At 31.6% G+C, this 26879-nt stretch overlaps 2 protein-coding genes across 2 annotated transcripts; both read right to left on the bottom strand.

Moving 5' to 3' along the window:
- Window positions 1–10336: 10336 nt before the first annotated feature.
- On the bottom strand, window positions 10337–12587 carry LOC124365160. The gene is made up of 2 exons (XM_046821114.1): window positions 12527–12587; window positions 10337–11083 (listed from the first exon to the last, which is right to left on the bottom strand). The coding sequence occupies exons 1-2, from the start codon at window positions 12585–12587 to the stop codon at window positions 10572–10574; spliced, it is 573 nt and encodes a 190-aa protein (XP_046677070.1). The 3' UTR covers window positions 10337–10571.
- Window positions 12588–23424: 10837 nt separating this feature from the next.
- On the bottom strand, window positions 23425–25872 carry LOC124365161 (glutamic acid-rich protein-like). Its single transcript, XM_046821115.1, has 2 exons — window positions 25768–25872; window positions 23425–24223 (listed from the first exon to the last, which is right to left on the bottom strand). The coding sequence occupies exons 1-2, from the start codon at window positions 25826–25828 to the stop codon at window positions 23517–23519; spliced, it is 768 nt and encodes a 255-aa protein (XP_046677071.1). The 5' UTR covers window positions 25829–25872; the 3' UTR covers window positions 23425–23516.
- Between the last annotated feature and the right edge of the window lie 1007 nt (window positions 25873–26879).

Here is a 26879-nt window from a genome sequence, read left to right on the forward strand (position 1 = left end):
GTATTAGAATACCTCATTTCCAAGAACATACTTTATTTTGTAGTCTAAGTGCCCCTGTTTTCAAAACAATAAGGAGTTTTTAAAAAAATATTAAAAATATTTACAAATAAATAAAAGTGGGAAGACAAAATTGGTAATGTAAAATATTTCACCATACAATCATCTTATGGATGTAATATTTCTAAACGTTTCCTGAAAGGTTATTAGTTAGCAGTGTTTATGTTAGTTTAAATATAACTAAATTTGCATTTAATTCATTAATGAATAAATCTAAGTTAATAGATCATTGTCAAATGACAAGATAACATCTTCTGATCTATGTGGGCAGAGGTGTGTTAGCCATTACTCCTGTACGGTCCCCTGACAACGGTACACGACACTTGTGGTGATTTATATCGTACAGTTTAAGGGGCTGATATCAAATTAGTGACGGATGATATAATGTCTACCTTATAGAGACCATCCCGTCACAGTACGTAAATATTAGAAGTATATTATACTTATGTGATATAGTATTTTCAAAGTTTGCAAACAAAACTATAATGATGTTATACATTTTGCAATCTGTATATTGACACACATTCTACAACATTCAAAGCTTTCCATGTTAATCGTTAAGCATAATAATTTGACAATTAACACAAGTTATTAAAGTAACAGAAATACAGCAACAAACAATGCAAATAGAGTAACAAAAATATTCAATCACGTGGTAGAAATGGCTAGCGTAATAATTTACTTAGCAAATACTTACATATCATTTAAAGGTATAAAAAGCAATTTCTTCGTAACAGTTAAAAAATTTAATTCTCAAGGTAGTCTGGAAAGAGGTCAACTCACATTAAACAAATCCATACAATATGCTAATTCTTTATTTACTGAGAATTGTATACTATCTCTACTCCCTTAGGTTTTTGCTGTATAAACTTAAGAAAAATATAGTGAATGAAAGGTATGACGAAACAGCTGTTTAGAGTAATATTGTGTAAAGAAGCGAATATTAACAAGTGTTGCCAATATACAACAGGATTAAAGCATTAAAATTGTAGTACAAGCCAATGTGCTCTTGTAACTTGGGTTAAAAGTTATGAATACATCACGAAAAGCATATTTTATGTGAGGTCTCCAAGCCAAATCATCATTCATGTCCTATATATTTCACTGGAGATCGATGTTCTTTTCTAATTTTCTAATTGGACTTTATTGAAATTAAGGTGCAATTGTATAAAAATGTTCGATCAGCATTTATTTATTATGTCAGCATACAGTTTTTGTGACTGAATGAGTGTATTAAACTATTTATTCAATATAAATTCAAACAAAACCAAGTACTAATTCTTAGGCCACCCTATTATAATTAACAGTAGTATAAAGCGGTGTTAGAGTATTAGGTTTGATAAATTTCCTTTGTTTTTGTAAGCACTATAACCAATTCAACTAGAATTCAATAAATTCTTTTCCTCGGTTGGAGCTAAACTAGGACATCGTCCTCCATATAGCCAGCCGGTTCACATGTCAGTGCCAAGTCCAATAGCTTCATTGGCTCTGGTCCCGGTATCAGAGGAGGAAATTGCTAGAGTGATACGAGGCTTCCCATCAAAACGGTCTAGTGACTCAAATTATGTGTCAACGTGGCTCCTAAAGCAATGCTCTAAGCATTTATTGGGCCCACTCGAACACCTTATCAACCTCTCTTTTCACTCGGGAGCGTTTCCTTCCTCTCTCAAAATCGCTAAAGTCACTCCAATTTTTAAGAAGGGTGACCCTCTTTCAACTCAAAATTACCGCCCCATATCGATATTGCCGGTGTTCAGCAAAATCCTTGAGAAGCTCTTTCTTTCCCGTTGTGTGAATTTTCTGGACAAACACCATCTGCTGTCTGTAAACCAGTTCGGATTCCGAAGTGGTAGATCGACGGTAGACGCAGTCGTGCGTCTAGTCGATGCGATAGTAGAGGGAATTGAAGGTCGAGGAGATACTTTGAGTATTTTCCTTGACTTATCCAAAGCGTTTGACTGTGTTGACCATCAAATCCTCATTCGCAAACTGGAGTATTACGGGATGCGAGGAGTGTCGCTCAAGTGGCTCAAATCGTATCTCAGTGATCGAACACAATTTGTAGGCATTTCAGGCGTCAAATCGGGAGAGGAGGGTCTGAGCTATGGTGTTCCTCAGGGCTCTATACTTAGCCCTTTACTCTTCTTGATCTACGTAAATGATGTTGGTTCATCGGTACAACAAGGGCGACTCGTCCAGTAAGCAGATAACACGACTCTCTGTCTCAACTCAAAATCACAAGAAGAACTTGAAAAAATTACGTTCATTGAGCTCAACAGTGCAGTTCAACATTTCAATGAGCTCAATCTCAAAACAAATCCTTTGAAATCAAAATTCATTCAATTTAGTTTGCGACAAACAGATTCAGATTGTAGTCCTACAGTCATGTTAGACGAATCTGAAATCACTGAAGTGTACTCAATGAAATTCCTTGGAATACACCTAGATCGAGGTTTGACTTGGGATTGTCATGTAGACTATGTTTGTTCAAAGTTATCCTCAGGCATTTATGTCTTGAGGAAACTGTCCGAATACTGCCCAACGCAGGTACTGATGACGGCATATTATGGACTGATCTACCCACACCTTTCTTACGGATTGGCATTGTGGGGAGGTTGCACAACCGCAAACTTTTCCAGAATTTTCATCCTTCAAAAAAAAAGCAGTTCGAACAATTGCAAAACTGCAATGGAGAGAGTCGTGCAGGCCAGCTTTCAAAAATCAAAAATTGTTGACATTACCTTGCCTCTACGTCTTGGAAACGTGTCTTTTTTCAAATCCAAATGCGAACACACAAGAGTTAGTGATTTACACTCTTATGCAACTAGAGGCAGGGATGACTACCGAACTGGAAGACACAGGACGGTAGCTCACGAGCGTTTGCCTTCTCAGGCAGGAGTTCGAATTGTCAACAACTTGCCGAACTCGATTAAATGTGTCCCCATGCTGAAGGCATTCAAAGCTCGTCAAAAAACAGCATTGATTACACATGCGTTCTACAGTATAGACGAGTTTATGGCACACAATTGGGAGACCTCTCAATTGGCTGACTAACCGGGAAAAGAGCATTACTGATTAAGTATACTTAAAGCAACGGGAAGACATTACAGCAGCACAAGAATAATTAATTTGTTAATATGAGTAGCAGGAATTAATAAACTCAGAAGAACTGAAAGAAAGCTGACAATCGATTTATTGAAAAATAAAACTATATTTTTATATTTCATCTGCTTTAATGATGTGATCACGTCGCTCATGATGTCTGTGAATCATGCCGTAAGAATTCTTAGATTAATAAATTTATTGACTCCCTCTCTTTCTGTTACACTGACTAATTGTCAGGCAGTTGAAAAGATCAAAAGAAGCGCACATTAAAATTAAAACTGTTGTTGGCAATTAAAGGGATTTGAAGATACGAAATCAGATTTGTCTTTATTTAAAAATATCTTTATATACAGGGTGTCCAGCAACCATTCGAACAAACGTTGCCACATTGTTCAGCAGGCCAAAACTAACAAATAATACAATACAACAGGTGCCCTATTTCGCTTCGTTTAGCGTCTGTCTGTCTGTATGTGTATTTTTGGAAAAACATTACTACTCAAAAACCACTTAAGATACAGAATTCAAACTTAACAGTTATGTTAAACTAGGGTCGATCCTTTTCAGTTAAAAAAAAAAATAAAACAAATATCTCATTGCATTTCAAAATGGCGGCCGTTCAAAATTTTCAAATTGTATTAGCTTTAAAACGGCTAATTTGACAACAAATTCACCAGTATAACTGTTTTAGCATATTATATTACCAATTCAACAATTTTGGTTTCAAAAAGATTGAATAACAAATAACTGAGTTACAGCACCAAACGTAAAAACAGGTTAAATCCATGCATTGCAAGTACATACAACAATGTAGTGGATTTTTACGAATAAACATTTTAAGGTTCTTTATTAAAATACTGAACAATTATTATAACCTAAAAAAATATTACTATGATTTTTGTTCCATTAACAGTAATCAATGTGTTACACACACACAAATAAAAAAGAAACAAACTATTCACAATGCTCTTAAAAAAACAATAGCATAATATTACATGAAAACAGCTGACCAACAATCAGTAACCAAATCAGGTGTTTTAAATGAAGAAAAAACTAATAAACAAACAATCAAGACATTGTTGACCAAGTCTATGTTTTGAACGTGATTGTCACTGTTTGAATGTTCTGTTCTTCTTTGTAATTCCTGTTAGTTTTTCCTGTTAATTTAAATTTCTTTTAGTAATTTGTTTCTTGTACGATATGAACCGTTTTACTTTTGAAGAGTATGCTGATAATCACTTTGTGTACGGACTTGCTGGAGGCAATGCCAGATTAGCTAGCAGATTGTACAGAGAGCGCTTTCCAGATAGGCTGCACCCAGTTCATAGCGTCTTCAGTGCCGTTCATATTCGTCTTAGGGAAACTGGACATTTGAAAAATAATGTTGTAGAACGGGTAAAATCCGTACGGACTGTTGATTTTGAAGAAGAGGTTTATTATTCGTAGAAGAAAACCCCTCCACCAGCGTTCGCGCTATTGCTCATAATTTGGATGTATGCAAAAGTTCTGTGTGGAAAGTGTTAAATAAAGAACGTTTGTGCCCTTTCAGACATCAGAAAGTACAAGCCTTAGAACCTGCAGAATTTCCTCTCAGGGTAGACTGCTCTCGTTGGTTCCTTCACAAATTAGTTAATGAACCCGATTTTTTAAGGTTTGTTCTCTTTACTGACGAAGCGTCATTTACTCGAGATGGCATATTTAATAGCCGAAACAGCCATTTATGGGCTGAAGAGAACCCTCATGAAATAGTGCAACGTAAGGTTCAACACAAAAACTTTCGGTCAATGTCTGGGCTGGAATAGTAGACGGATATTTGATTGGGCCACACATTATACCAAACAGACTGAACGGACCTACTTATGAAGTTTTTTTGATGGAAATCTTACCTAAGCTGTTGGAGAATTCAAACTTAACAGTTATATTAACCTAGGGTTGCTCCTTTTCAGTAAAAAAAAAATAAAACAAATATCTCATTGCATTTCAAAATGGCGGCCGTTCAAAATTTTCAAATTGTATTAGCTTTGAAACGGCTACTTTGTCAACAAATTCACTAGGATAACTTTTTTAGCGTATTTTATTACCAATTCAACAATTTTTGCTTCAAAAAGATTGAATAACAAATAAACTGAGTTACAGCACCAAACGTAAAAACAGGTTAAATCCATGCATTGCAAGTACATACAACAGTGTAGTGGATTTATACGAATAAACTTTTTAAGGTTCTTTATTAAAATAGTGAAAAATATTATAACCTGAAATTTAATATTTATTTTTTAAATTTGTTTTAATGTAAGTTTAAAAAAAGTTCTTAACCAATTGTGAATCCTGGTTTTTAAATCTTGAAAAAAATGTTAATAGGGCTACGTTATGGTTGGGTATAGGGTTTTCTTACATGGCAATTGTGTGAAACAGCGTAATTAATTCAATGGGTTTGAAAAATTTTATTTAACATGATATTTTTAATTAAGAAATCAATGATTACATTACTGTAAAACTTTCATAACGATTATAATCGTTGCTCAAAGTGGCTTCCTTGTAACTCGTTGCAGATTCTGAAGCGTCGTAAGCACGATTTTCTCACTCCTTCAAAAGGATTACTGTCTTGAATAACTGCAGCAGCCTCAACAACTCTAGCTACTAGATCCATTTCATTCTGTATGGGAGTGGTATACACTAATTGTTTCATGTGTCCCCACATGTGTGTGAGGTCAGGTGACCGTGGAGGCCAAGGGACGGGACATCCACGTCCAATCCAACGATCTCCATACACTTCATTCAAATGTTGTCTAGCAATCAGGGAAAAGTGGGCCGGTGCTCCATCGTGTTGGAACCACATTCTTTGTCTAGTTTCAATAGGAACATGTTCCAACAGCTCAGGTAAGATTTCCATCAAAAATACTTCATAAGTATCTCCGTTCAGTCTGTTTGGTAAAAAGTGTGGCCCAATCAAATATCCGTCTACTATTCTAGCCCAGATATTGACCGAAAACTTGTGCTGAACCTTACACCTGTTGTATTGTATTATTTGTTAGTTTTGGCCTGCTGAACAATGTGGCAACGTTTGTTCGAATGGTTGCTGGACACCCTGTATAATGCAAAAATGAAATAAATCATAACTATTTAACCGAACTCTAAAACTTTGTTTTAGTAATAACATAGCTTTTATTAACAATTTAAAAGAAATATTCTATGTCACGTTAAAGTGATAGATAGATAAATGTTGGCAAAAATATTATTTTTAGATACTCTAAATATTTCAAAACTATTTAAACGAATATTATGTGATAAAAGAGAATATATTTCCAACAGTCAAACAACATCCTGTTATTTGTCAGGGAAATTGCTTCCTTCCTGTTGAATATGAATGACAGATGTTCAGCTAGCATAATGTTCTTGCTTTTAAATAATGACGCAGTTTGTATTGCCATTCGACGGGTTTTGACACCTCATTGAACAAGGCAGTTTATTCATCTTCCATGTGTATTCAATGATATTTTCTGTCAGAAAATCACATTTAATACCCGTGAATTATTAATTTTCTTCCTTCGTGATATCTCAGAAAGTTAAATTATAGCACACGTACACATTAAAACTTGAATATAAAAAGTAAAGCATTTTCATGAATTTTATACAACCAAGTAAACAATTTTCAAGAATATCAACCATGGAAATTAAAATGTGATTTCCTTCCTTAAATAAAAATTTATTGATCTGTTGTTAAATCCCGATGTGATAGAAACAAACATTTAGTTTCAGAAATGTGTCTCGTACTATGAAAATTCAGATTATTCTTTTCATTAAGATCAGCCAAAATGGGGTTGCAAGACCTAAAAGAACTTTATTTTATTATTTTTAATTCCCAATGTTTTGGATATATTAAATTTGAAAATAAGTGTCTCGTGCCTTAAGTATAAAAATTAATACATTTCGGAACAGATCTACCCATCTTAGGAGTATAAATAGGGTTGCAACGCTAGTACTACTACGTTTTTATTTTAAAGCTCTCCATCTACCTTAAGTTCCCACCGAAAACCTACAATAATTTCATGCATATCGACATACATAATGGTTAACCACCTCTAAAAGAACTATATTGTTACTATTCACTTTCTAGGTGTCGTATAAATTTTATATTTGACACAAAGTGGCTTATAACCTAAATATTACAACAAAGGCATTTCATAGCAACCAACGACTTAACATGGGCTCAAGTATGGTGGCAATGGGACAACTATATTTTTTTGTTTTTAAACTTCCCACTGTACTCGTAAGGTGAATTTGAGTAATTTAACTCCATCCACCTGTGTATCATGCTCTCAACATACTACAGACATTGAAAATATCTTAGACCGAAAGTAGATTACAATGTCCAGAATTACTTACTTTTTGACCGAAGGAGTTTTTTCAGTCCAAGGTGAGAATATAAGTGTGATTAGGATATCAAGGCAAATGCTTCTTCAGGGCCGAGAATACTCATACCTTAGACCGGAAGCAGATTTTTATGACAGAAAGTGGACGCTTTTTGACAGGAAATAGACTTTTCAGACCAAGGTGTGGTACAAATAAAACATCCCAACCAACTAACTACAGGACCAAAACATTAAGATTTAAACTTAAGTTCTAATTGTTCTCAAATTGATCAGAAGATATTCCTGCCAGTAACCAACTCATATATGCAAGAGTTTTTTATTATTGAATTAAAAAAGGATATGCCTATGAAGTATCTGTTATTCACTTTGAAATTCTTTTTTTCTTAATTACTAAAAATGCTAAAACTGAACAACTACCTCTCTCAAAAATATCTAATACCTATTTAAACGTGTAATGTCACAACAGTATGCAATAATGTAACTTGTCATAAGTGGGTATTTTAAAAGTTTATAATGTAATAAATTAACTGTAAATCTAATTACTTGTCCAGTTACAGGCTATGTTAATATTGAATTATATTTGTCAAGGTCACCTAAATAGGCTAAAATGTGTTACTCTGCCACATGTTAAAATTACATATGATTGTACTCAGCTTATTTAAAAAAAAATTTAGGTTGTGAGTAACAGCTGATCATTTATTCAATATTTATTTTTTAAAATATTTTATTAAATATTTTTATAAAAGTGTATGTAATTATCTTAGTAAATAATGGCAGATAACCTAAACATTAGTTAATATTTTATGTAGATAATAATATGCATTTTTGTGCGTCTGTTTTATTTTTAAATAAAGCTAAATTTCAATACCTATTATTAATTTTTTTCCTAATTAATTCACATGAATCTTTTCAGAATTAAATGTTCTACAAATCTTTTTAAGAAAAAAATGACCTTTATTTAACATTTATGGAAGTAATCTTACGTTAAACACAAAAATGTGTTATTTCTTTGCACCAATTCTTGCGTTTTACGTAAGATATCTCTGAAAGTATTGTATTTACAGCTCTGGGACGAATTTTAATAAATTTGTCAGATATAAAAACATAAAAAACAATCGTATTTGTATCTTTGTAACTACCTTTACCATTTTTATACGGCCTGACTTCACCAAGGGTTCTGAAATCCGGGCGAAATCTTTCGCTAGGCGTAACTCGCTAACGAAGCGTTTCCGGGCATATGGTTATATGAACTTTTTTACTTGTTTTTAGCTATAGAATAAGCTCCCGAGAGATTGCCGTTTAGTTTTGAATCACCCTGTATAATCATCGGCGTTCACATATTACTTTCATTTCCAATAATAATATAAAATAACGTAATGGGGTGGTTTAAAATTAATTTCAGATTTAGATTGGAAATATTTACGTCGGGGACTCCTGAGACAAATAATAACATTCTGATAACACTTTTCACAATTCCGTTTATATTTTGGTATTTAAAATCCACATATAAATCTGTTATTACTTATATTACAAAGACTCATGCATAAGTTCAACCGTCTTCTTGAATAAAATCCCAGTGTCTTGAATAAACTTTAGTTGCTATCAATAGTTGGGCGAACAGGTTGCCAAACGTTCTAAGGGATCGAACTTTGGATGTGAGTTAGTGATACTGCAGTTTCAAATTCTGTCAGTGAGAGGTAGTACTACTTATCAGCACTATCGAACTTGTACACTATTTGTAATCTTCCTAATTCCATCCTCATACAGCCAATGGGCCATGAGGACGGGCAGAATACAGCTAAAAGTGGACTCTCCTTAAAAGTAGGTTCTGGGCTGAAATAAACTTGCAGACAATAATATATAAGATAAAGATTTATATTTTTAGTTTAAATATATAAAAAAGGGACACAACATATTCAATTGCTTTACATGCTTTCACATGGACTATATATTTCGAAAACTTATAATCATGATTGAACATGAGGACCTCTTTTGGCTTTTTCGAGGTGCAGATTCATTCCGTGGTCCTCAAACTTGGAGGTTCCACTGAATTAGCTTACACCCTAAGTGTTGATAGATAAAGATCCAATCGATCATTGCCCTGTTTTTTACCACGTGACAACATCAAGGACTTATATTTTGGCATTCAAGTCATTCTTTGGTTTGTATTAAAAGCAGAGTAATCCATTTTGTAGCAGATTCATTATTCATTTGTAACAAACTATAGCTTGCTTTTTTCAACAATATACGAATAAGTTAGATTGTAGAAGGTTCATGAAATTGAAACCAATTTTGTTTTTTTATTGAATCATTCAGAAATTTAAAACAAAAGAATGGTGAAAAGTATGGTATATTCTATTCAAACGTTTATTATAATTCTCTGTGATAGAAAATGTTACATATTTCATTTACTTGTTTAGATACCATATGTTGTTGTTGTTTGTAATGGTTTCTAACTTTATGCATTGTTCTGTTTGTTTATATTTTTCTCATACATGCTTTTTATATAATGTATATATAAAACATATATAGTATGTATATCACCTGCTATGTAGGATTAGGTGAGTTATATCACACATTTCCTTGTAATTTCAATTCAAGACTTTTTGCGACTTCCCTTCGAGAACTAAGAATTTCTCTAAATCCACAAATGTTTCACAACTAAAAAATAAATATTAATGTATCAGTACTAATACGATGTACAACCATACGATTATCTGGTAATAATAATGGTTTATATTCAGTAAATATATTTTCTTGTGGAATAATAAACATTGAATTTAAATTTGGATAAATAAATTTTACTAACATAATATAGTTTTTTTATTATTTTCTGACACTGAAACACCAACAGTGAAATTTGTGAAATGAGACTAATTTTTATTTACAATGCACTTTATGGTTTCACCCGTGTTTAAAGCGGAGTTTCAGATGTACGAACTGCAGCTGTCGTTCCCTTGTGAGTTACGCAGGTACTGGTACATTTATTTTAAGAGTTTTGAGGGGAAAATTTATTCATTTGAAACTTAACGTACACAAGTATTAATACTCTGGTCGGAAAGGTTTGACACCGACCCCATAGCCTGTATGATAGTGGGGAGTACTTGAGGTTACTTCAATGTCACACCATTCCTCATGCAACCCCTCCAACCCTCCACGCTTTCGCTCCACCGATCTCCTCCCAGCGTTCTTGTGGCGGACCCTCAACACTTCCAGCTCCTCCAGTTCTCTCTCTTGTCGCTCGTGTTCCACAAACACCTCCTCAGCGTCTTCTCCACAATCGTATTCACTCTCCTTCTCACTTTCTCTCTCTTCCTCTTCGTATTCAGTTCCACTACTATTCTGTACCTCTTCCATTGTCTCTGAATCAGTCTCATTTAGGCTTCCTATAAACTTCACTTCCAGGTTTTGCTTCTCTTTTCTGTTTCTTATTTTATCATTTTGATCATTTACTCGATTTGCTTCGTGTTTCTGACAAACAATGCACTTATCGGTTAGCATTTGGGAGAGTGAGTTGTTTTCATTAATTTGAAATCCAGTTTGACGCATCAATCCTTTAAAACAATTTCAATATGTTAATTTTAACCTATAATTCTAATATAATAATAATTCAAACACCATTTTTCAAATTTGAAATTTGCAATGTAAAAGTGAAATTTGGAATTTGCAAACTTTATTTTAATGCTTTTTTTCTGTTCAAGATGATTGTGATTCCAGGTTGCAGGAGTCAAGTTTATGGCAGCGCCAAATTTCAGACGCTTAGCTAAAATAGCTAAAATCAACATTCACGGTACACATGTGTTTTTTTAATACTTTATGGAAATATAGCACCCTCAAATTGAATTTTAAGTACTTTAATCTTGTTTTTCTTTATTACATATCTTTTTATTTTATCAGGTTTTGTGTATAAACAAATATTAGAGATACTATACGTTAATGTAATTGCTTTCATTTTTTTTCTTCTAGTAATTGGTTTATGTAGGGTAATTTAAAATTATGAGACTTACGCGTTTAGTTTCAAACATTCTATCCGTATGAGTTCTTCTAATTCCATAACCACATAAAACTTTTCACAAAAATTACAACTAGTAACTACCTTTTGTATATTTATGATATTTATTAATTGATATTTTATAAAGTATATAAAGGAATATGAATATTTATTATTTAATAAAATTCACTCAAATTTAAGAAAGTGTTTTAAAAATTAATTTTTTTAAAAGTATAAACTAATATATATTCACAAAATCACATAACCACAAGGCGCATAGTTTAAAATTCAATTTTCATTTAATAGAACCACAAAAACTGTGTTAAACAAACCCAGTACTTTAAAAACAATTGGTATTTTTAACAGAACAATACTATCTGCCCTGTATTGCTTACAAAAAGAGAAAAAATATTATACATTTGTTATTAATTGTTATAGAATTTCATTTGTACAGGTTTAATAAATTTAGTTTAAACATATCTTAGTGCTTATAGCGTTACAAGTTTGAGCAACATGTTCATCGTTCTTAGTTTATATCAAAGTAGGCTACGGTGCTAGTATCGTTGAAATTTGAGATAAAAACTGTCTTTTAGGCCAAGGTTGAAAATCACAAATTGTTTAAACATTACATATCATGGTATAGCAATAGTTATTAAAATTTAAATAAATATTTTTGTTTTTCTAATAGCTGTCTATGTATAAAAGAAATATTATGTAGACATTAAAAATAACATGCAATTAATAGTATGTAATTCACTGTTCGTTTCATAGTATAGTCATTACACATTGTTTGTTTAACTGCTACTGTTACACTTATCCTACAGGTTGAGCCAATTTTGGAGAATTCTTTCAATCTTGTACTAATATTGGTTTATATCAGATTATAAGTGGTCTGTGACACATGTTTTTCACTGCTAAATTTTAGTAGCCAACTTGCAAACAATGCTGAATGTATAGTAGAATATATTTCATAAATTAATAATATTTTTATTAATGTTGTACTTACGAATAAGTGTGGCGATAAACACAATAAGGATTACCATCAGAAAGACACTAAATAATTCCATGATTTATAATTAAAATTATAATTTTCAAAATTTATGTAACCAACAATCATTTTGTGTTTGTTTCCATGTTAATTGTATTTTCATGATTTAATTTAAGATTTAAATTTATTTCAGGAACATATCTAATATTAATGGTTTATTATATTCAGTGCATAAACATTTGGAGTATTTCTTCAAGTATGATACAAGTAAGATACTGTTTCACTATTTTACGATGATTAATGGAACATAACACTTATATATTACTAAATTGTTACTAATTACTAAGTACTTATAGCAATCACAACTTTACTTTTAATTTATCACTCATTATTGATTTAAAAAAATATTCGAAAGCAATAGGAAATGTACTAAAGTTAGTGGAGACTATATTTATAAATTTTATGGTACATTTCTTTTTATTTAAAACTAAATATGTTCCACATAATTATTTTAATGTTTTTAGACACTATTTTATAAAAGAATATGAAAGAAAATATCTTTTTGAATACATTAATTTATGTAACGTGACTAGAGACTAATGAAAACTTTATAGTTAATAAATTTTTATATATAATTTGCAGAAAATCAAAAATAGTTTAAGTGTTATGGGATTTAAGTTACGTAAATGCGAATAAACTAAAGACAAAATAAATCTTCAGACTCAAAAAGTTCTACATTCAACACACATACCCTTTTTGAATATGCGCAAATCTATTAGGAATAAAGAATTTGGATTATCTAGAATAGCAGTTTCTAATACACTCTGCCCAATAGAAATATACCATTTTTGAAGCATAACATAGTATTACATAAGTGCACCACTAATATGAACGTATGACACATGGTAGTGACACATATGACCCTTGTCTCTGTGACACTGTGTCAGTCACAGTTGTGTCACTTCACCGCTATTCTTCAACTATGTTCAATTATACTTTACCTCGCTTTAATTCCACTGCTTGATGTCATCGTATCGTTAACCTTACATTTTAGTACAGTTTTTAATTTTACTTTATAAATCCTTGATGATTTTAAATATTGAAAGTTAATGACCTAAAATATGAGTATAGTTGATAAGCCCAATCGTTTCGTAATTGGGCAGAGTATGTATTATGCTTTAGAAACCACATATACTCGTATAATTATAGTTCGTTCATGTTTGGGTTTGCTTTAAAAACATACCGCTATTGAATATAGATGATTCAAAAAGATAATAAGACTTATAATATTTGACATCGTTAGAAAATGTATAAAACTACGTTTCATGGATTCAATTCCAACTTCTTTCTTAGGAGTAAAATAACTAATAAGTAAACCTACACTTAAAAACTAAAATGGCAATGACCGTTATCATTTTATAGAAGTAAAGAGCACAAATAACTCGTCACACCTACACCAGCGACAGCGGAACACTAACTAGAAAATCAATTTTGTTATTTCCTGTGGTACCGCGGTGCGCCTCCTAATCCAATTAGGACAGGAAGGTACAGGCAGCCGCCTCCGGCTTTGTGTTTTGGTCCTATTTGGAATCAAGTTTCATTCACCGACAACAGTTTATTCAAGTTAATAAGTACAAGTAAATAATGACTTAATCACACTGTTAAACAGGACTGATCAAATCTTAATCGTAACAAGAAGCTTAGATCATTTGTGAAATGAATTAGGTATTATTGTTATATGAAGCGAATCTAACTAAAATTGAATCTCTCAATAATCGTATTTTTATTGCTTTCAAACAATTTGACATTGCATTTGCACACGTCAAAAGATATTGTAGTTTACTATTCTAAAATTCATTCATTGCACGCATACATATATGTACATTAAATTACATTCTCTCTCTTATTTATACATTGCTTCAGTATCAGTACTTTGTTATGAAAATTAGTGATCCCAGCGATGTAACATGAACACTCATCTACAAAGTAAAACAATTCAGAAACTAAAAGAGTTTGTTTGACTCACCGTAAGTGAAATATAGCAGTATCTCCCCCTCTCAAGAGTCTTACAGAAATCTTAATTTAATTCTATACATTAAAGATTTTGTATTCCACATTTTATTTACAAACAACTTTTATGTTCCAGATTTTTAGAAACTTGGTTTCTTTCTTCTAGTATTTTTTAATCATAAAATTAATAAAATATATTTGTTCGCAAAATATTTCATAGAATATTTCAATATATGTGTAACTCTAATTTTATAACTAAATACAAGTGCATAAAACATACTTATTTTATTATATATGGTATGAATAACAATGTTATCACTAAATATTATATTTAGTATTATTAAGCTATCTAGAACTACAATCACGAAGGGATAACATAAAAAATAGAGGAGCTATTGAAGTTCTTATAATTGACAGAAAGACCTAAAATTATGCAAAAACTTGGTTTATAGTGCTTTCATATGTAACCACCAGGTTTCAGCACTTTCCAGTCATTACAGAACAATAGTTAAAAGACAGTGAATAAATCTAAAAACGTTGCAGTTATTCACCCCACCATCAGGAAAGGAAATCCAGAATTTTACTTATGTCCAGTTAGACTGGACTGGAGAGTAGAGAGGACGACGTGCATGTAGTTAAGTACGAGCACAATGAAAAATGTTTACGTGAAAGAGAACTGAATAAGAAGGTGTTCAACTTGTCAACAAAAAAGAGTGCAAAAATTTGTTTAAAAATTTGTTATAAAATAGTAATTTCCCCTTTAATAATAAAAACGTCGATGCATTAAAATTTAAAAGTGGTGACTCTTTAACAGTCCACTGAGTTTTCCTGCACTCACACAATGAGATGTCAACCATTTAATTATTATAAAAAATCGCGAAGAAATATCCAAAATGGTTAGATAAGTTTGTTGGTATAAATTAAACACCGAAAAGGACCGGAACCGCAGATCTGACATGCCAGTCAATCATCCAACACGTCATGCAATGTCGCGTGTGTACCCATGTCCAACACAAAGAACGGTGTTTGTTTTAATCCCTGGAGTTTCTCGTAAGCTTTGCTCTGTTTCCTTACAATGTGACATTGGTACAACGCAATTAATTACACGTAGTTTTTCAGTACTGTTTTGAAAGTTCAAGTCATTTACTGTATATAAAAATAAAATTGTAATCTTTAAATTTGTATTTTTGTAAGATTTTTTATTTAATTAAGTTTTAGTAAACCTATGGGGATTGGTAGTCATTAAAATTTGGCAGGAAATAAATTATACATACAAATATTTCTTAACACCTATTCAGCCTCAGGTGGAAAATATATCCAGGTATTCTTTTGAATTGAGTTACGTATTTTGGGAGACGTGTGTAGTAAAATACAGGCTTAATGTTATGACACTTGGCTGAGACAGATCCATGCTGTATCTGCTGTGAAAGATTATCCAAATCTTTTGATCTGTGATAATCAAAAGTGTCATAATTGTATAAATTTGGATAATAACGAAAATGAAATAATATAAATCTCATTTATATTTCTCAGAAATAACGCTAAAATTCGGAAATTTCTCATACACTCATTTATATAATAATCTAGTATATCTGCGACAAGACAAGACAAATGAATTGGATTTATGACAAGTTGGAAGTCATAAATGAAATTGTGAAAACAAAAATAATACATGATTACTTCAACTGTAGAATAACAAAGAAAGTTGTGACAACTCAACCCCTCATTTTGGACGCAGGAGATAATTAACATGATTAATTACTCTCGCTCGGACGTGATGTATTTTGGAGTAATTAATTACAATGTTGAATCTAGAAGAGAGAGAATCCTTTCAGAAATACCTTATGAAATCCTTCTGGCAGTTTGTCCTTGTGCTTATAATGTAAAACAGTTATTTTATTATTAGTTGGAAATATATTTTCTGAATGTAAAATCGGTTGTTAGAAAGTTAACCTAAGAAAGACATATATAGTTTATCAAGCTACAACTTCCGTATCTTTGTGACATAATTATGGCTTTATCATTTTGTACCGTTATTATAGTACATATATTTATAGAGTCTGGAGCTTATTTTCTATAAATCAGAACAACTTTTCGGAAATACTTATTTTATTCCGAAATTAAACTTCACTCAAAATTTAACAAAGTTTACAAAATCTTGATTTGATTTTCTTCAAAATTTCTCTCAATGGGTCAAATCTAAGTTAGAGTCTGATCAAAATTAAAAATGAAACTAAAAAGGTATACTTCTCCAAAATGGTTTAAATTAACAAAATCAAATAAAAAGGTCTCTTCTCAAAATATTCAAAATCAAATTACACAAAACTTGATGTAAACTTTACGATCAAAATCTAATTTAAAACACTTCAAAATTGAATTAATTATCAGACTCATTTCAGTAACATTTTATGGAAATTGTTATATATCGATGTGGATTTTAACTATAAAAGTGATGTTTTGTAAGTTTGAAAATTTACCACCTGTTTAGGAGTATTAGTGTACATATTGGCAATAGGTATCTTTTAAAAGTGTGACATAAAAATCTTCGCAATGTAAAAATTTACCAAGAGTTTTCAATAAAACTTAAAATGGATTTGTATTTATTCCTGATGTTATTTGTAACTTTACTATGAATCATGTAATATACAGGGTGTCCAGCAACCATTGGAACAAACTTTGCCACATTGTTCAGCAGGCCAAAACTAACATATAATGCAATATAACAGGTGCCCTATTTCGCTTCGTTTAGCGTCTGTCTGTCTGTATGTGTTTTTTTGGGAAAAAAATTACTACTCAAAAACCACTTAAGATACAGAATTCAAACTTAACAGATATGTTAACCTAGTGTTGGTCATTTTCAGTGAAAAAAATAAAACAAATATCTCATTGCATTTCAAAATGGCGGCCGTTTAAATTTTCAAATTGTATTAGCTTTGAAACGGCTACTTTGGCAACAAATTCACCAGGATAACTTCTTTTAGCGTATTTTATTTTATTTGTTTTATTTTTTTCACTGAAAATGACCAACACTATTTTAACATAACTTTTAAGTTTGAATTCTGTATCTTAAGTGGTTTGTGAGTAGTAATTTTTTCTCCAAAAAACACTTACAGAGAGACAGACGCTAAACGAAGTGTAATAGGTCACCTGTTATATTGCATTATTTGTTATTTTTGGCCTGCTGAACAATGTGGCAAAGTTTGTTCGAATGGTTGCTGGACACCCTGTATAATTACTAATTTTAATAATTTAAAAACGTTATAAGCTAAATATTATCTAACCAGCCCTAACTATATTTAGGTAACAGAATGTTATTCCTTGAAAGGCGATAGTGCAATGTTATCTGTCGTAGAGATAAGACCCTCAAACAAGACACAGCACTCAGTTGAACATCCCTGACATGATCAATAATTCATAGCGGCTGATTTACTTCAACTGTAGCTCTTAGGGGAATTATCGCCATTAAAATCCCATCAATCTATTTACCATTTCACTTTTCCTTCTACTTATAATCAAAACATGAGTCTAGTATTTTATTATAACAGTAAGTTATTGCTGTAACATTTTATTTCATACAGCAATGTCATAAAGACTAGATTAAAATACAAGTGGTTGTATACTATACCTTTTAAATGTACTTATTTTTAATGCACTTTGGCCATAGCACCCAACACATTTTACGCTCACTTTTACACTGCTGTAATTATATTATACTTATTATATACGTAAATGTGCATATAATATGTGTACACCAACCAATACCACTTACAAGTACTAAAACACCTCCACTATCGTCATGACAGTCACGGACGCCGCCATTAGCTCAGTAAACACGGAGACACGCCAACACCACTCGCTTACTACACAGGATCTAAAAACATAGCTTTCATCCTGGAAAATTTAACATAAATATATTTATGAAATCAAGATTTTTTCATTTAACTATTGTGATTAATGGCTGAAGAATTTTATAAACCTGTCAGGCGAGAAAATTTTCATGTTTTCTAATTTCTATGTAATCAACATCGAACTCGCTAATGTTGCTTGTCACTTAATGGGATTTTTCTGTCTAATAGGGAATGCTATCTAAATTTATTTTAATAGATAAATATGATGGCAACGAGAAACTAGCAGGAAAATGAATGCTCAAATCGTACAATCGTATAATATTTTACATAAATTAGATCTGTATTGATGATGTAAAAAATTCAATATTTATTGATGATGTAAAAAATTGCAACAGAGTGGATACCCCATATTGAAATTCAGTGACAGTATTTAACGCACTCTTGCTTTATAGTAATCTTGGTAGCTCACCTATTATTGTTTAAACAAATTTGAAATCCAGCTGAATGAAAAAAAAAATGAATGTATCATGTAGCAAGACGTATCGGGAAAGATTTCTTTTATACTATAATTTTGCATGAAATTTCAATGTGACTAAGGTCTATGACGAATCATTTTTGTTTCAATTTCCTTTCTGTATGAATAACTTATCTGTCTGTCTATCCATCGGCAAGAAATCTCAGGAATTAAAAGAGTTATAAATTTAAAATGTTACAGCCAACCTCAGCGAAGTCTGTTACGTCACACATGGTAACTTAATATCTCTCAGCCATACATCGTTTGGCTTTGTATGAACCATGCAAAACCTAGACTTTCTGACAAAACTAGAGTCTACCACTTAGTTATGTTTATAGTGTAAACAGCTGACGTGCGCTTGTCAAAATGTTAAGTAACGTAAATCAAGTCAGCCATTACTCCAAGTCACGCCAGCTGCTAACTTGGATTTGATTTATTAAACGTTCACTCAAAGAGAACGCTGTCTGATAACGTCTACTGTTACCCCAACTTGGAACAGTTATACAACTTAATTTACAAGTTTCCTCCATTATATTTTACAATCAAAAGAATGTATAAGGTTTGCCATCAAGGTTTCGATATGTTATAAATGACAGAATATTAGTAAAGGAGCTAACAAAATGTGACGTAGAAGAGCGAAGAAATCCTTATTGTTTTTTTTTTTTTTGGTGTTGGCTTACGGACATCATGAATATACTTAATAAATTGAAAACATGGAAAAATATTACATTTTTGTATTATTTTCATAATATAAGAAAGTAATAAAAAGTAGGACAGTAATTTCCTACATATAGTTAGTATGTGGTCTCGACCACACTTAGTTTATTTTTGAATATTCTTGCCTACTTTTAGTAGACACGATGATGGATCCAAGCCTAGTTTATTTTGTATTAGTAATAAACGAATCTCTTCCTTGGTTGACCGAATAAAACAATAGACGTTATTTAATGAACAATAATTTTAAATTACTTAACACTTTAATTTACTTCCCAGACTCTACTTCAACAGATTCAGCACATTCGTATGTGTTTATTGCGACTTAACTGCGCATCCCCTGTACACGTGGAAAGTTTTCAGCTTTACTGGTGACATACCTGGTCTTATAATTCACATGCTATATTAAATTATACTGGATGTCTTAAGAGTCCCCCTCCCCATTAACTTTCTATATGAATGTAAATGGAGTAATTTACATCCGGAGATGTTTATATAACCAACTGAGGAGTTTTTTATGTATGATATCTTTTGACTCCCCCCCCCCAAAAGTGGGGTATTTTGGGGGTAAAACAAAATTTTTAAATACGAACCCCTAGCAAATGGCACCTCAATTTTAAGGTATTACAAAAAAAGAAGAAGAATATCTCAAAGTAGAGGTCTCTAATGTCCAAAATTCCTCACTTGGTGGGGGAAGCCAAAAATGCCCATACATAAAAAAATTCTCAGTTGATCATATAAACATCCCCCAAAGTAAATTACTCTATATATATATTCATAGGAAAGTTAATAGGGGGGAGGGGATGACTATAGACATCTGGTATAAAGATATCTTCTCTTCCTGCATCACTTACCCTAATATGACTGATTGTGTTATATTCTTGATTCATTATTACAATTAGGCCATTAAATGTTAAGTAAAATACAAATAAAATATATTACTGATAATTAAATATTTAATAAGGCTGATTGAAACCGTATAAGATAACACCAGTCTGACCTTACAGCTTTATGGCAAGAGTCGACACGAGTACACCTACTACGTGAAAGTATTTTTCCATTTAAATAAGTGAAAAAAATTAATATACCTTTATTTGTTTAAACTTTTTTTAAACTTTAAAGTATTTATTGCAACGGTGACTTATATTAGTGATGGATGATAAAATAAATAGGTTTTTTGAACCAGAAAAATAAGCTGTAACAGCATGTTGAAATAAACATAATAATGACAACAAATCTTCGTGAGTGCTTGTTGCACCCTGTTAATTTGCAGAAATGAATAATTCTTTGTTTGGGGACGTTCGACTTAGTAAAGTATCCTGTTACATTTCTTAGCGCCATCCATGGGAAATTTAACTTATTTTATTTTTTAATACGTTTGAAAATTAAATATCCACTTACAATTAATGTTGGGACAATCAATCAGGTTATCGGATTAGCAGTATTGTTACATTTAATGAGTAATTAGTAAATTCTGGTCTTAAATCGTGAACCATCATAACAATAATTCATCCATATTTCATAATAGTAATGTATACATTTGAAACCGTAATCAGTGAAATATTTCTGATCAATACCAGCCGTAGAGTAATAATTAGATATTTCATTGAAACACAAAACTACAATTTGAACATCATATAGTATTGTATATAGAGTCCATTCATTAATTCACAGGAAACATGCGACGTATAACAGGGCTTTTATTTATTACAAAAGTAATTGATACATTATAATTATCTTATTTCTTGTTTATTCACTACAATGTTGCCGTTCTACTGTCTGCTCATTAGAACTGATATGCATGAGTTTAGTAATGAATCCTATAATTTTCTTTGTTTAAAGTTTATTATTCAAAACGCATGGTTTGGAAGGATTATATCCCTTCTGATTCAGTCGGAAGAAAGGTAAATTTCATATAAGGCTGTAACCTCGAAGTGTAAAACTAGAGATGCTTCATTAATTTGGAACACTGGTAGATAATAACCCTCAATAAGGGTGTTCATATAATCGTAAAACTTTCAAATATTTAGAAAGTCCTAAGTTTTGCAAATTATTAGACCGAACGACGTCTCTTCATCTAGATTACACTGAACTTATGCTGGAAAACCACACTTAGCCTAAGTGGCTGATGCTGAAACGATACAACGCAAAATCAATTAAAAACTCATAGTGTTCCGATACTATGCTTTGGATATAATATAGCTAATACATATTAGTATTGCCATAGTACTCTCCTGTTCCAGTCTTCTTGGACCCCTTCATACGGACGTGGACTCTAGATTCCAGGAGTCAAATATGACATTGTCATATCTAAGAGGCTGCACTGAGCTGTAGAAAAGTAGTGCCATTTCACGCATTTTACTTTTAGCCTTTGTTCAAGAAGCTAAACCTTACCACCTTAGCTGTATTAATATAATTATTGGCATTCATGATACTTATAATAGGATATAAATTTAATCTTAGACTTTTTTCTAATCACATAATAATAAATGAGCTTCATGGCAGACTGTATAGAAACAGACTATTTTAAAGAATCAAGGGTTGCCGTTTCGGTCGGGGCAATTTGATATATCTCTGTAGAGGCTAATGAGGTGGCGTGGTCTAGCGTGGGTCGCTGGATGGTCTTTTCTTCCCTCTCATTCTTGACTAAAAGTCGTGCGTGAGTACATCTCTCGGAGAGTATCACTTTGAGGTTTTAGCAGATAGCGCCGTTCCTCTCGTCCTTCTTTCAAGCTTTTATAATGTGAGTGTAATTACCCACAAGGTGTGAGTTCGTCACTCTTGACCCTCATTAAGTGCAGTTTGTGGATTTACCTGTGCTGTTTATTGTCCATCCTCTTCCTCGATGCCAAGTGACACAGATGTTTGTAAAGTCACCAGCAGACAGTGTATCGACCCTGTGACAGTGGATAGTGGACTTGGGAGAGAAAACACCCCTGAACTGTACAGTGCTGTGTGTGACAAGAAAGTAACTTCGATGAGTTCAAGTCCTTTATCCATAAGTAACTCCCACTCTACTAGCCAAAAAGATTGGGTTATGTAATATTCATTCTTGAATTTCATTTTACTCATTTTTAGGTTAACATAATTTAATCCCCCGCCCCCAATAAAATTCATTATCCTCTAAGCCTATTCTCATGATCCTCTATACTGTTGAATGTTTGTCGGTTTTACCACAATGTAAGTTTGTATTTTGAACTAAACTTTATGTGAAAATAAAATAAGCAGTACAAGTGAAATGCAAGGCTAAGTTCGTTGACGGAGTGAATCGTACCAAGAGGGCGAAGCCCCAGAGTCTAAACCGTATAATTCAGAATTACTATAATAAAAATTGTGTTTCCATGAATTTCAATAAAATTTATAATAGATGTTCTGTGCTATAAATAATCTTGGATCGAATTTTGGGTCCGCTGGATAAGGTAGAATGATTGTGACAAATAATTGCTTGTTTTTTAACGGTATAGGAATAACTTTGGTCCTAGAATGTTCTTGAGATGGAAAACCAATTTTGTTTTTATTGAATCATTCAGAAGATTAAAACAATAGGATGGCGAAAATTATCGTAAATTCGATTCAAACGCTTTATCGTTCTTTGTGATAGACACCATTATATGTTTCATTTACTTGTTTAGATACCATATGTTATTGTTCTTTGCTATGTTTTCAAACATTATTATTTGTTCTATTTATTTATATAGAATGTTTATAAGATATACTGATATGTTGGACTAGGTGAGTTTATCAAATATATTTCCTTGTAATTTAAATTCAAGACTTGTCTCGAATTCACTTAGTGAACTATGAATTTGTCTAAAATCAATAAATGTGTAAAATCACAACTGAAAAATAAAATTTAATTAATCAATACTAATAAAATTTTTTTAAAAATTCGATTATGTGGTAATACAAATGGTGCATAACACTAATGTTGATAGTGCGGAGAACTTGAGGTCACTTTAATATCACACCACTCCTTCTCCAACCCCTCCAACCCTCCACGCTTTCGCTCCACCGAACTCCTCCCAGCGTTCTTGTGGCGGACCCTCAACACTTCCAGCTCCTCCAGTTCTCTCTCTTGTCGCTCGTGTTCCACAAACACCTCCTCAGCGTCTTCTCCACAATCATCTTCAACGCTCTCTTCACTTTTTCTCTCTTCCTCTTCGTATTCAGTTCTACTACTACTCTCTTCATCTTCCATTGTCTCCTCCAGTTCTCTATCTTGTCGCTCGTTTTCCACAAACACCTCTTCAGCGTCTTCTCCACAATCATCTTCAACCTCCTCTTCACTTTCTCTCTCTTCCTCTTCGTATTCAGTTCCACTACTATTCTCTTCATCATCCATTGTCTCCTCCAGTTCTCTATCTTGTCGCTCGTTTTCCACAAACACCTCTTCAGCGTCTTCTCCACAATCATCTTCAACCTCCTCTTCACTTTCTCTCTCTTCCTCTTCGTATTCAGTTCCACTACTATTCTCTTTATCATCCATTGTCTCTGAATCAGTCTCATTTATACTTCCCATAAACTTCACTTCTAGGTTTTGCTTCTCTTTCCTGTTCTTTGCTCCATCATTTTGATCATTTACTCGATTTTTTTCGTGTTTCTTACAAACAGTGCATTTCTCGATTGAAACTGAAGAAACAGTTAAAAATATTTCTTTTTATACTAGTAAATTTAAACTGGAAGAAAAGTTTATACTTGAGAATTTTTTTTCATTACATCATATATTGGTTGGTTAAGAAAATTTTAATAAGCTATCTATTTTCATTATTACATATTTTACAATGATGTAGCTGTGGTGGGAAAGATTGGTTCAATGTAAATGTTCAGATAGGCTCCATTTCTCCTTTATTTTAATGTTTCCTTTCACCTCTTAAATCAACAATTAGAATTCCAGAAATCAGGAACCAATTTTATGACAGCAACAGATTTCAGACGATTCACCAAGGTGAAACTATAGCTAAGATAAAAATTCACAGTTCATATTTATTTGTTTGTAATACTTTATGGAAAGATAACAATCACAAATTGAATTTTTAGTATTAAAATCTTGATTTTCTTTATTTCATCTTCTCCTCCGTGCTTAACAGGTTTTGCTTTTAAAAAACATCAGTTATACATTTTAATGTATGTCAATGGAATTCCCTTCTTTTTTCCTAATTGATAAAAACCTTTCAAAGCCTCTTTTAAACTGTACGTTTTTAGTGTATCCAAAAATATTCATAACTCTATCCGTCGCTTCTAGCAGTGGGTTATATGTAAGATTACTTAACATTACGAGACATAAACCTCAAGTTGAACTTTAAACACACTATCATTGGGAGTTCTAACAAATTCAATACCACATAAATCTGTCTACAAAAATTACAACTAGGTGCGCTATTTGTGGATTTAGTGAGATTTATTAATTGATATTTAATTATTTAATTATTATGTAATAATTGTCTCTTAGTTGTTTTTAAGAATGTTTTTACAATTTTGAAAACAATTATTTACAATCAGTTATGCACCCACGTAATCCCTTTTTCCATGTAATAGAACCACAAAAACTTTCTTAAATACATTTTACCAGCTTCTTCTTATTGGAAACTAAATGCTTAATATAAGATCAAACACTCCAATAAATGAAAAATTTTTATTTTTTGAGGCCTTTCGTGCTCAATGAACACATCTTCAAGGACAATTCGAATTTTTTACGCAAAAATATAAAAACTGTCTTTTAGGCCATGATTAAAAATCAAAAATTGTTTAAACAATACAAATCACGATATAGCAATAAATATAACGATGAATATCTTTCTTTTTGTAATAACTGTCTAGAGATAATTAAAGAAAACATTTTGTTGACATTATAAAAAGGTATGCAATTAATATTACCTAATTCACTAAACGTTTCTTAGTATACTAACTTCACACCTTTACGTAATTTCTAAACCTTTACTGTAGAAACTTATATGAAACACATAGTCTCACATTTTGTGTTCATCCTGTACGTAAACCAGTTTTGAAGAAGAATTATTCAGCCCTGTACTAATATTAGTTTATATCACATTGGAGATGGCAATAGCACATGTTTTTCACTTCTAAATTGTAGTAGCTGACTTACAAATAATCCTGATTGTATAGTAAATTATAATTTATATATGAAGAATAATTTTAATTAATGTTTTACTTACGAATACGTATGGCAATAAACACAGTTACGATTACCATCAGAATGATAGTAAATAATTCCATGATTTATAAACAGTAATTTTCAAAATTTATGTATTCAACAATCATTTAGTGATTGTTTCCATGTTAACTGTAGTTTCGTGATTTAATTTAAGACTTAAATTTATTTCAGGAACATAACTAATCTTAATGGTTTATTATATTCAGTGCATAAACATTTGGACTACACCTTCAAGTATAATACAAGTAAGGTATTGTTTTACTATTTTAAGATAAATATATGGAACATAATACTAATACATTAAAAAAAATTTTAAGTACTTATAACAATTCATTATAATTATACTTTTAAATTATGACTCATTACTGTTTGAAATAAGAAATTTACTGAAGTTAGTGGAGACTACTATTATAAGTTTTTTGGTACATTTATTTTTGTTAAAAACTAAATATATTCCAGATAATTATTTTAATGTTTTTTGACATTATGTATTTTTTTTAAATACGAGATGAACCGCTTTACTAAAAAATGTAAGATTTTTTTACTTTTTTAAATAGTTTTAAGCTATTCAGAAAAGTGTTTTAGCTCAATTTAGCATAGTATAATAAAAAGTATAAATAATATTTTAATATTTTTAACGAAGGAAAATTTTCAAAGGTTTTGTCTAAAATTTTAAATGTAAAATTATTTAATTTTTGTTTCACACGGTTTTTATTTAACTGATAACATGAGAGAAAATACCTTTATCAATACATAATTTGTGTTACGTGACTAAAGATTAATGAAAACATTATAGTTCTTAAAATTGTTACATATATTTTGCAGAAAATAAAAAATAGTCCAAGTGTTAAGGGACTCTAGTTACGTAAATGCGAGGAAACTAAAGACATAACAAATCGTCACACTCAAAAAGTTCTACAATCTCCACACATATTTTTCTTTAAATATGAGCAATTCTATTAAAATTTAAAAAAATGTATTATCTAGAACAGTATTTTCTATTAAATTGTTCCCAATAGAAGTACACTATTTTGAAGCATTAGAAAATAGAATTACTTGAATTGCACCATCAAAATTAAGGGCAACATATGACACATATGACCCTTGTCTCTA

This window comes from Homalodisca vitripennis, chromosome 6 (genome assembly GCF_021130785.1).
Source record: "Homalodisca vitripennis isolate AUS2020 chromosome 6, UT_GWSS_2.1, whole genome shotgun sequence".
Taxonomy (NCBI): Eukaryota; Metazoa; Arthropoda; class Insecta; order Hemiptera; family Cicadellidae; genus Homalodisca; species Homalodisca vitripennis.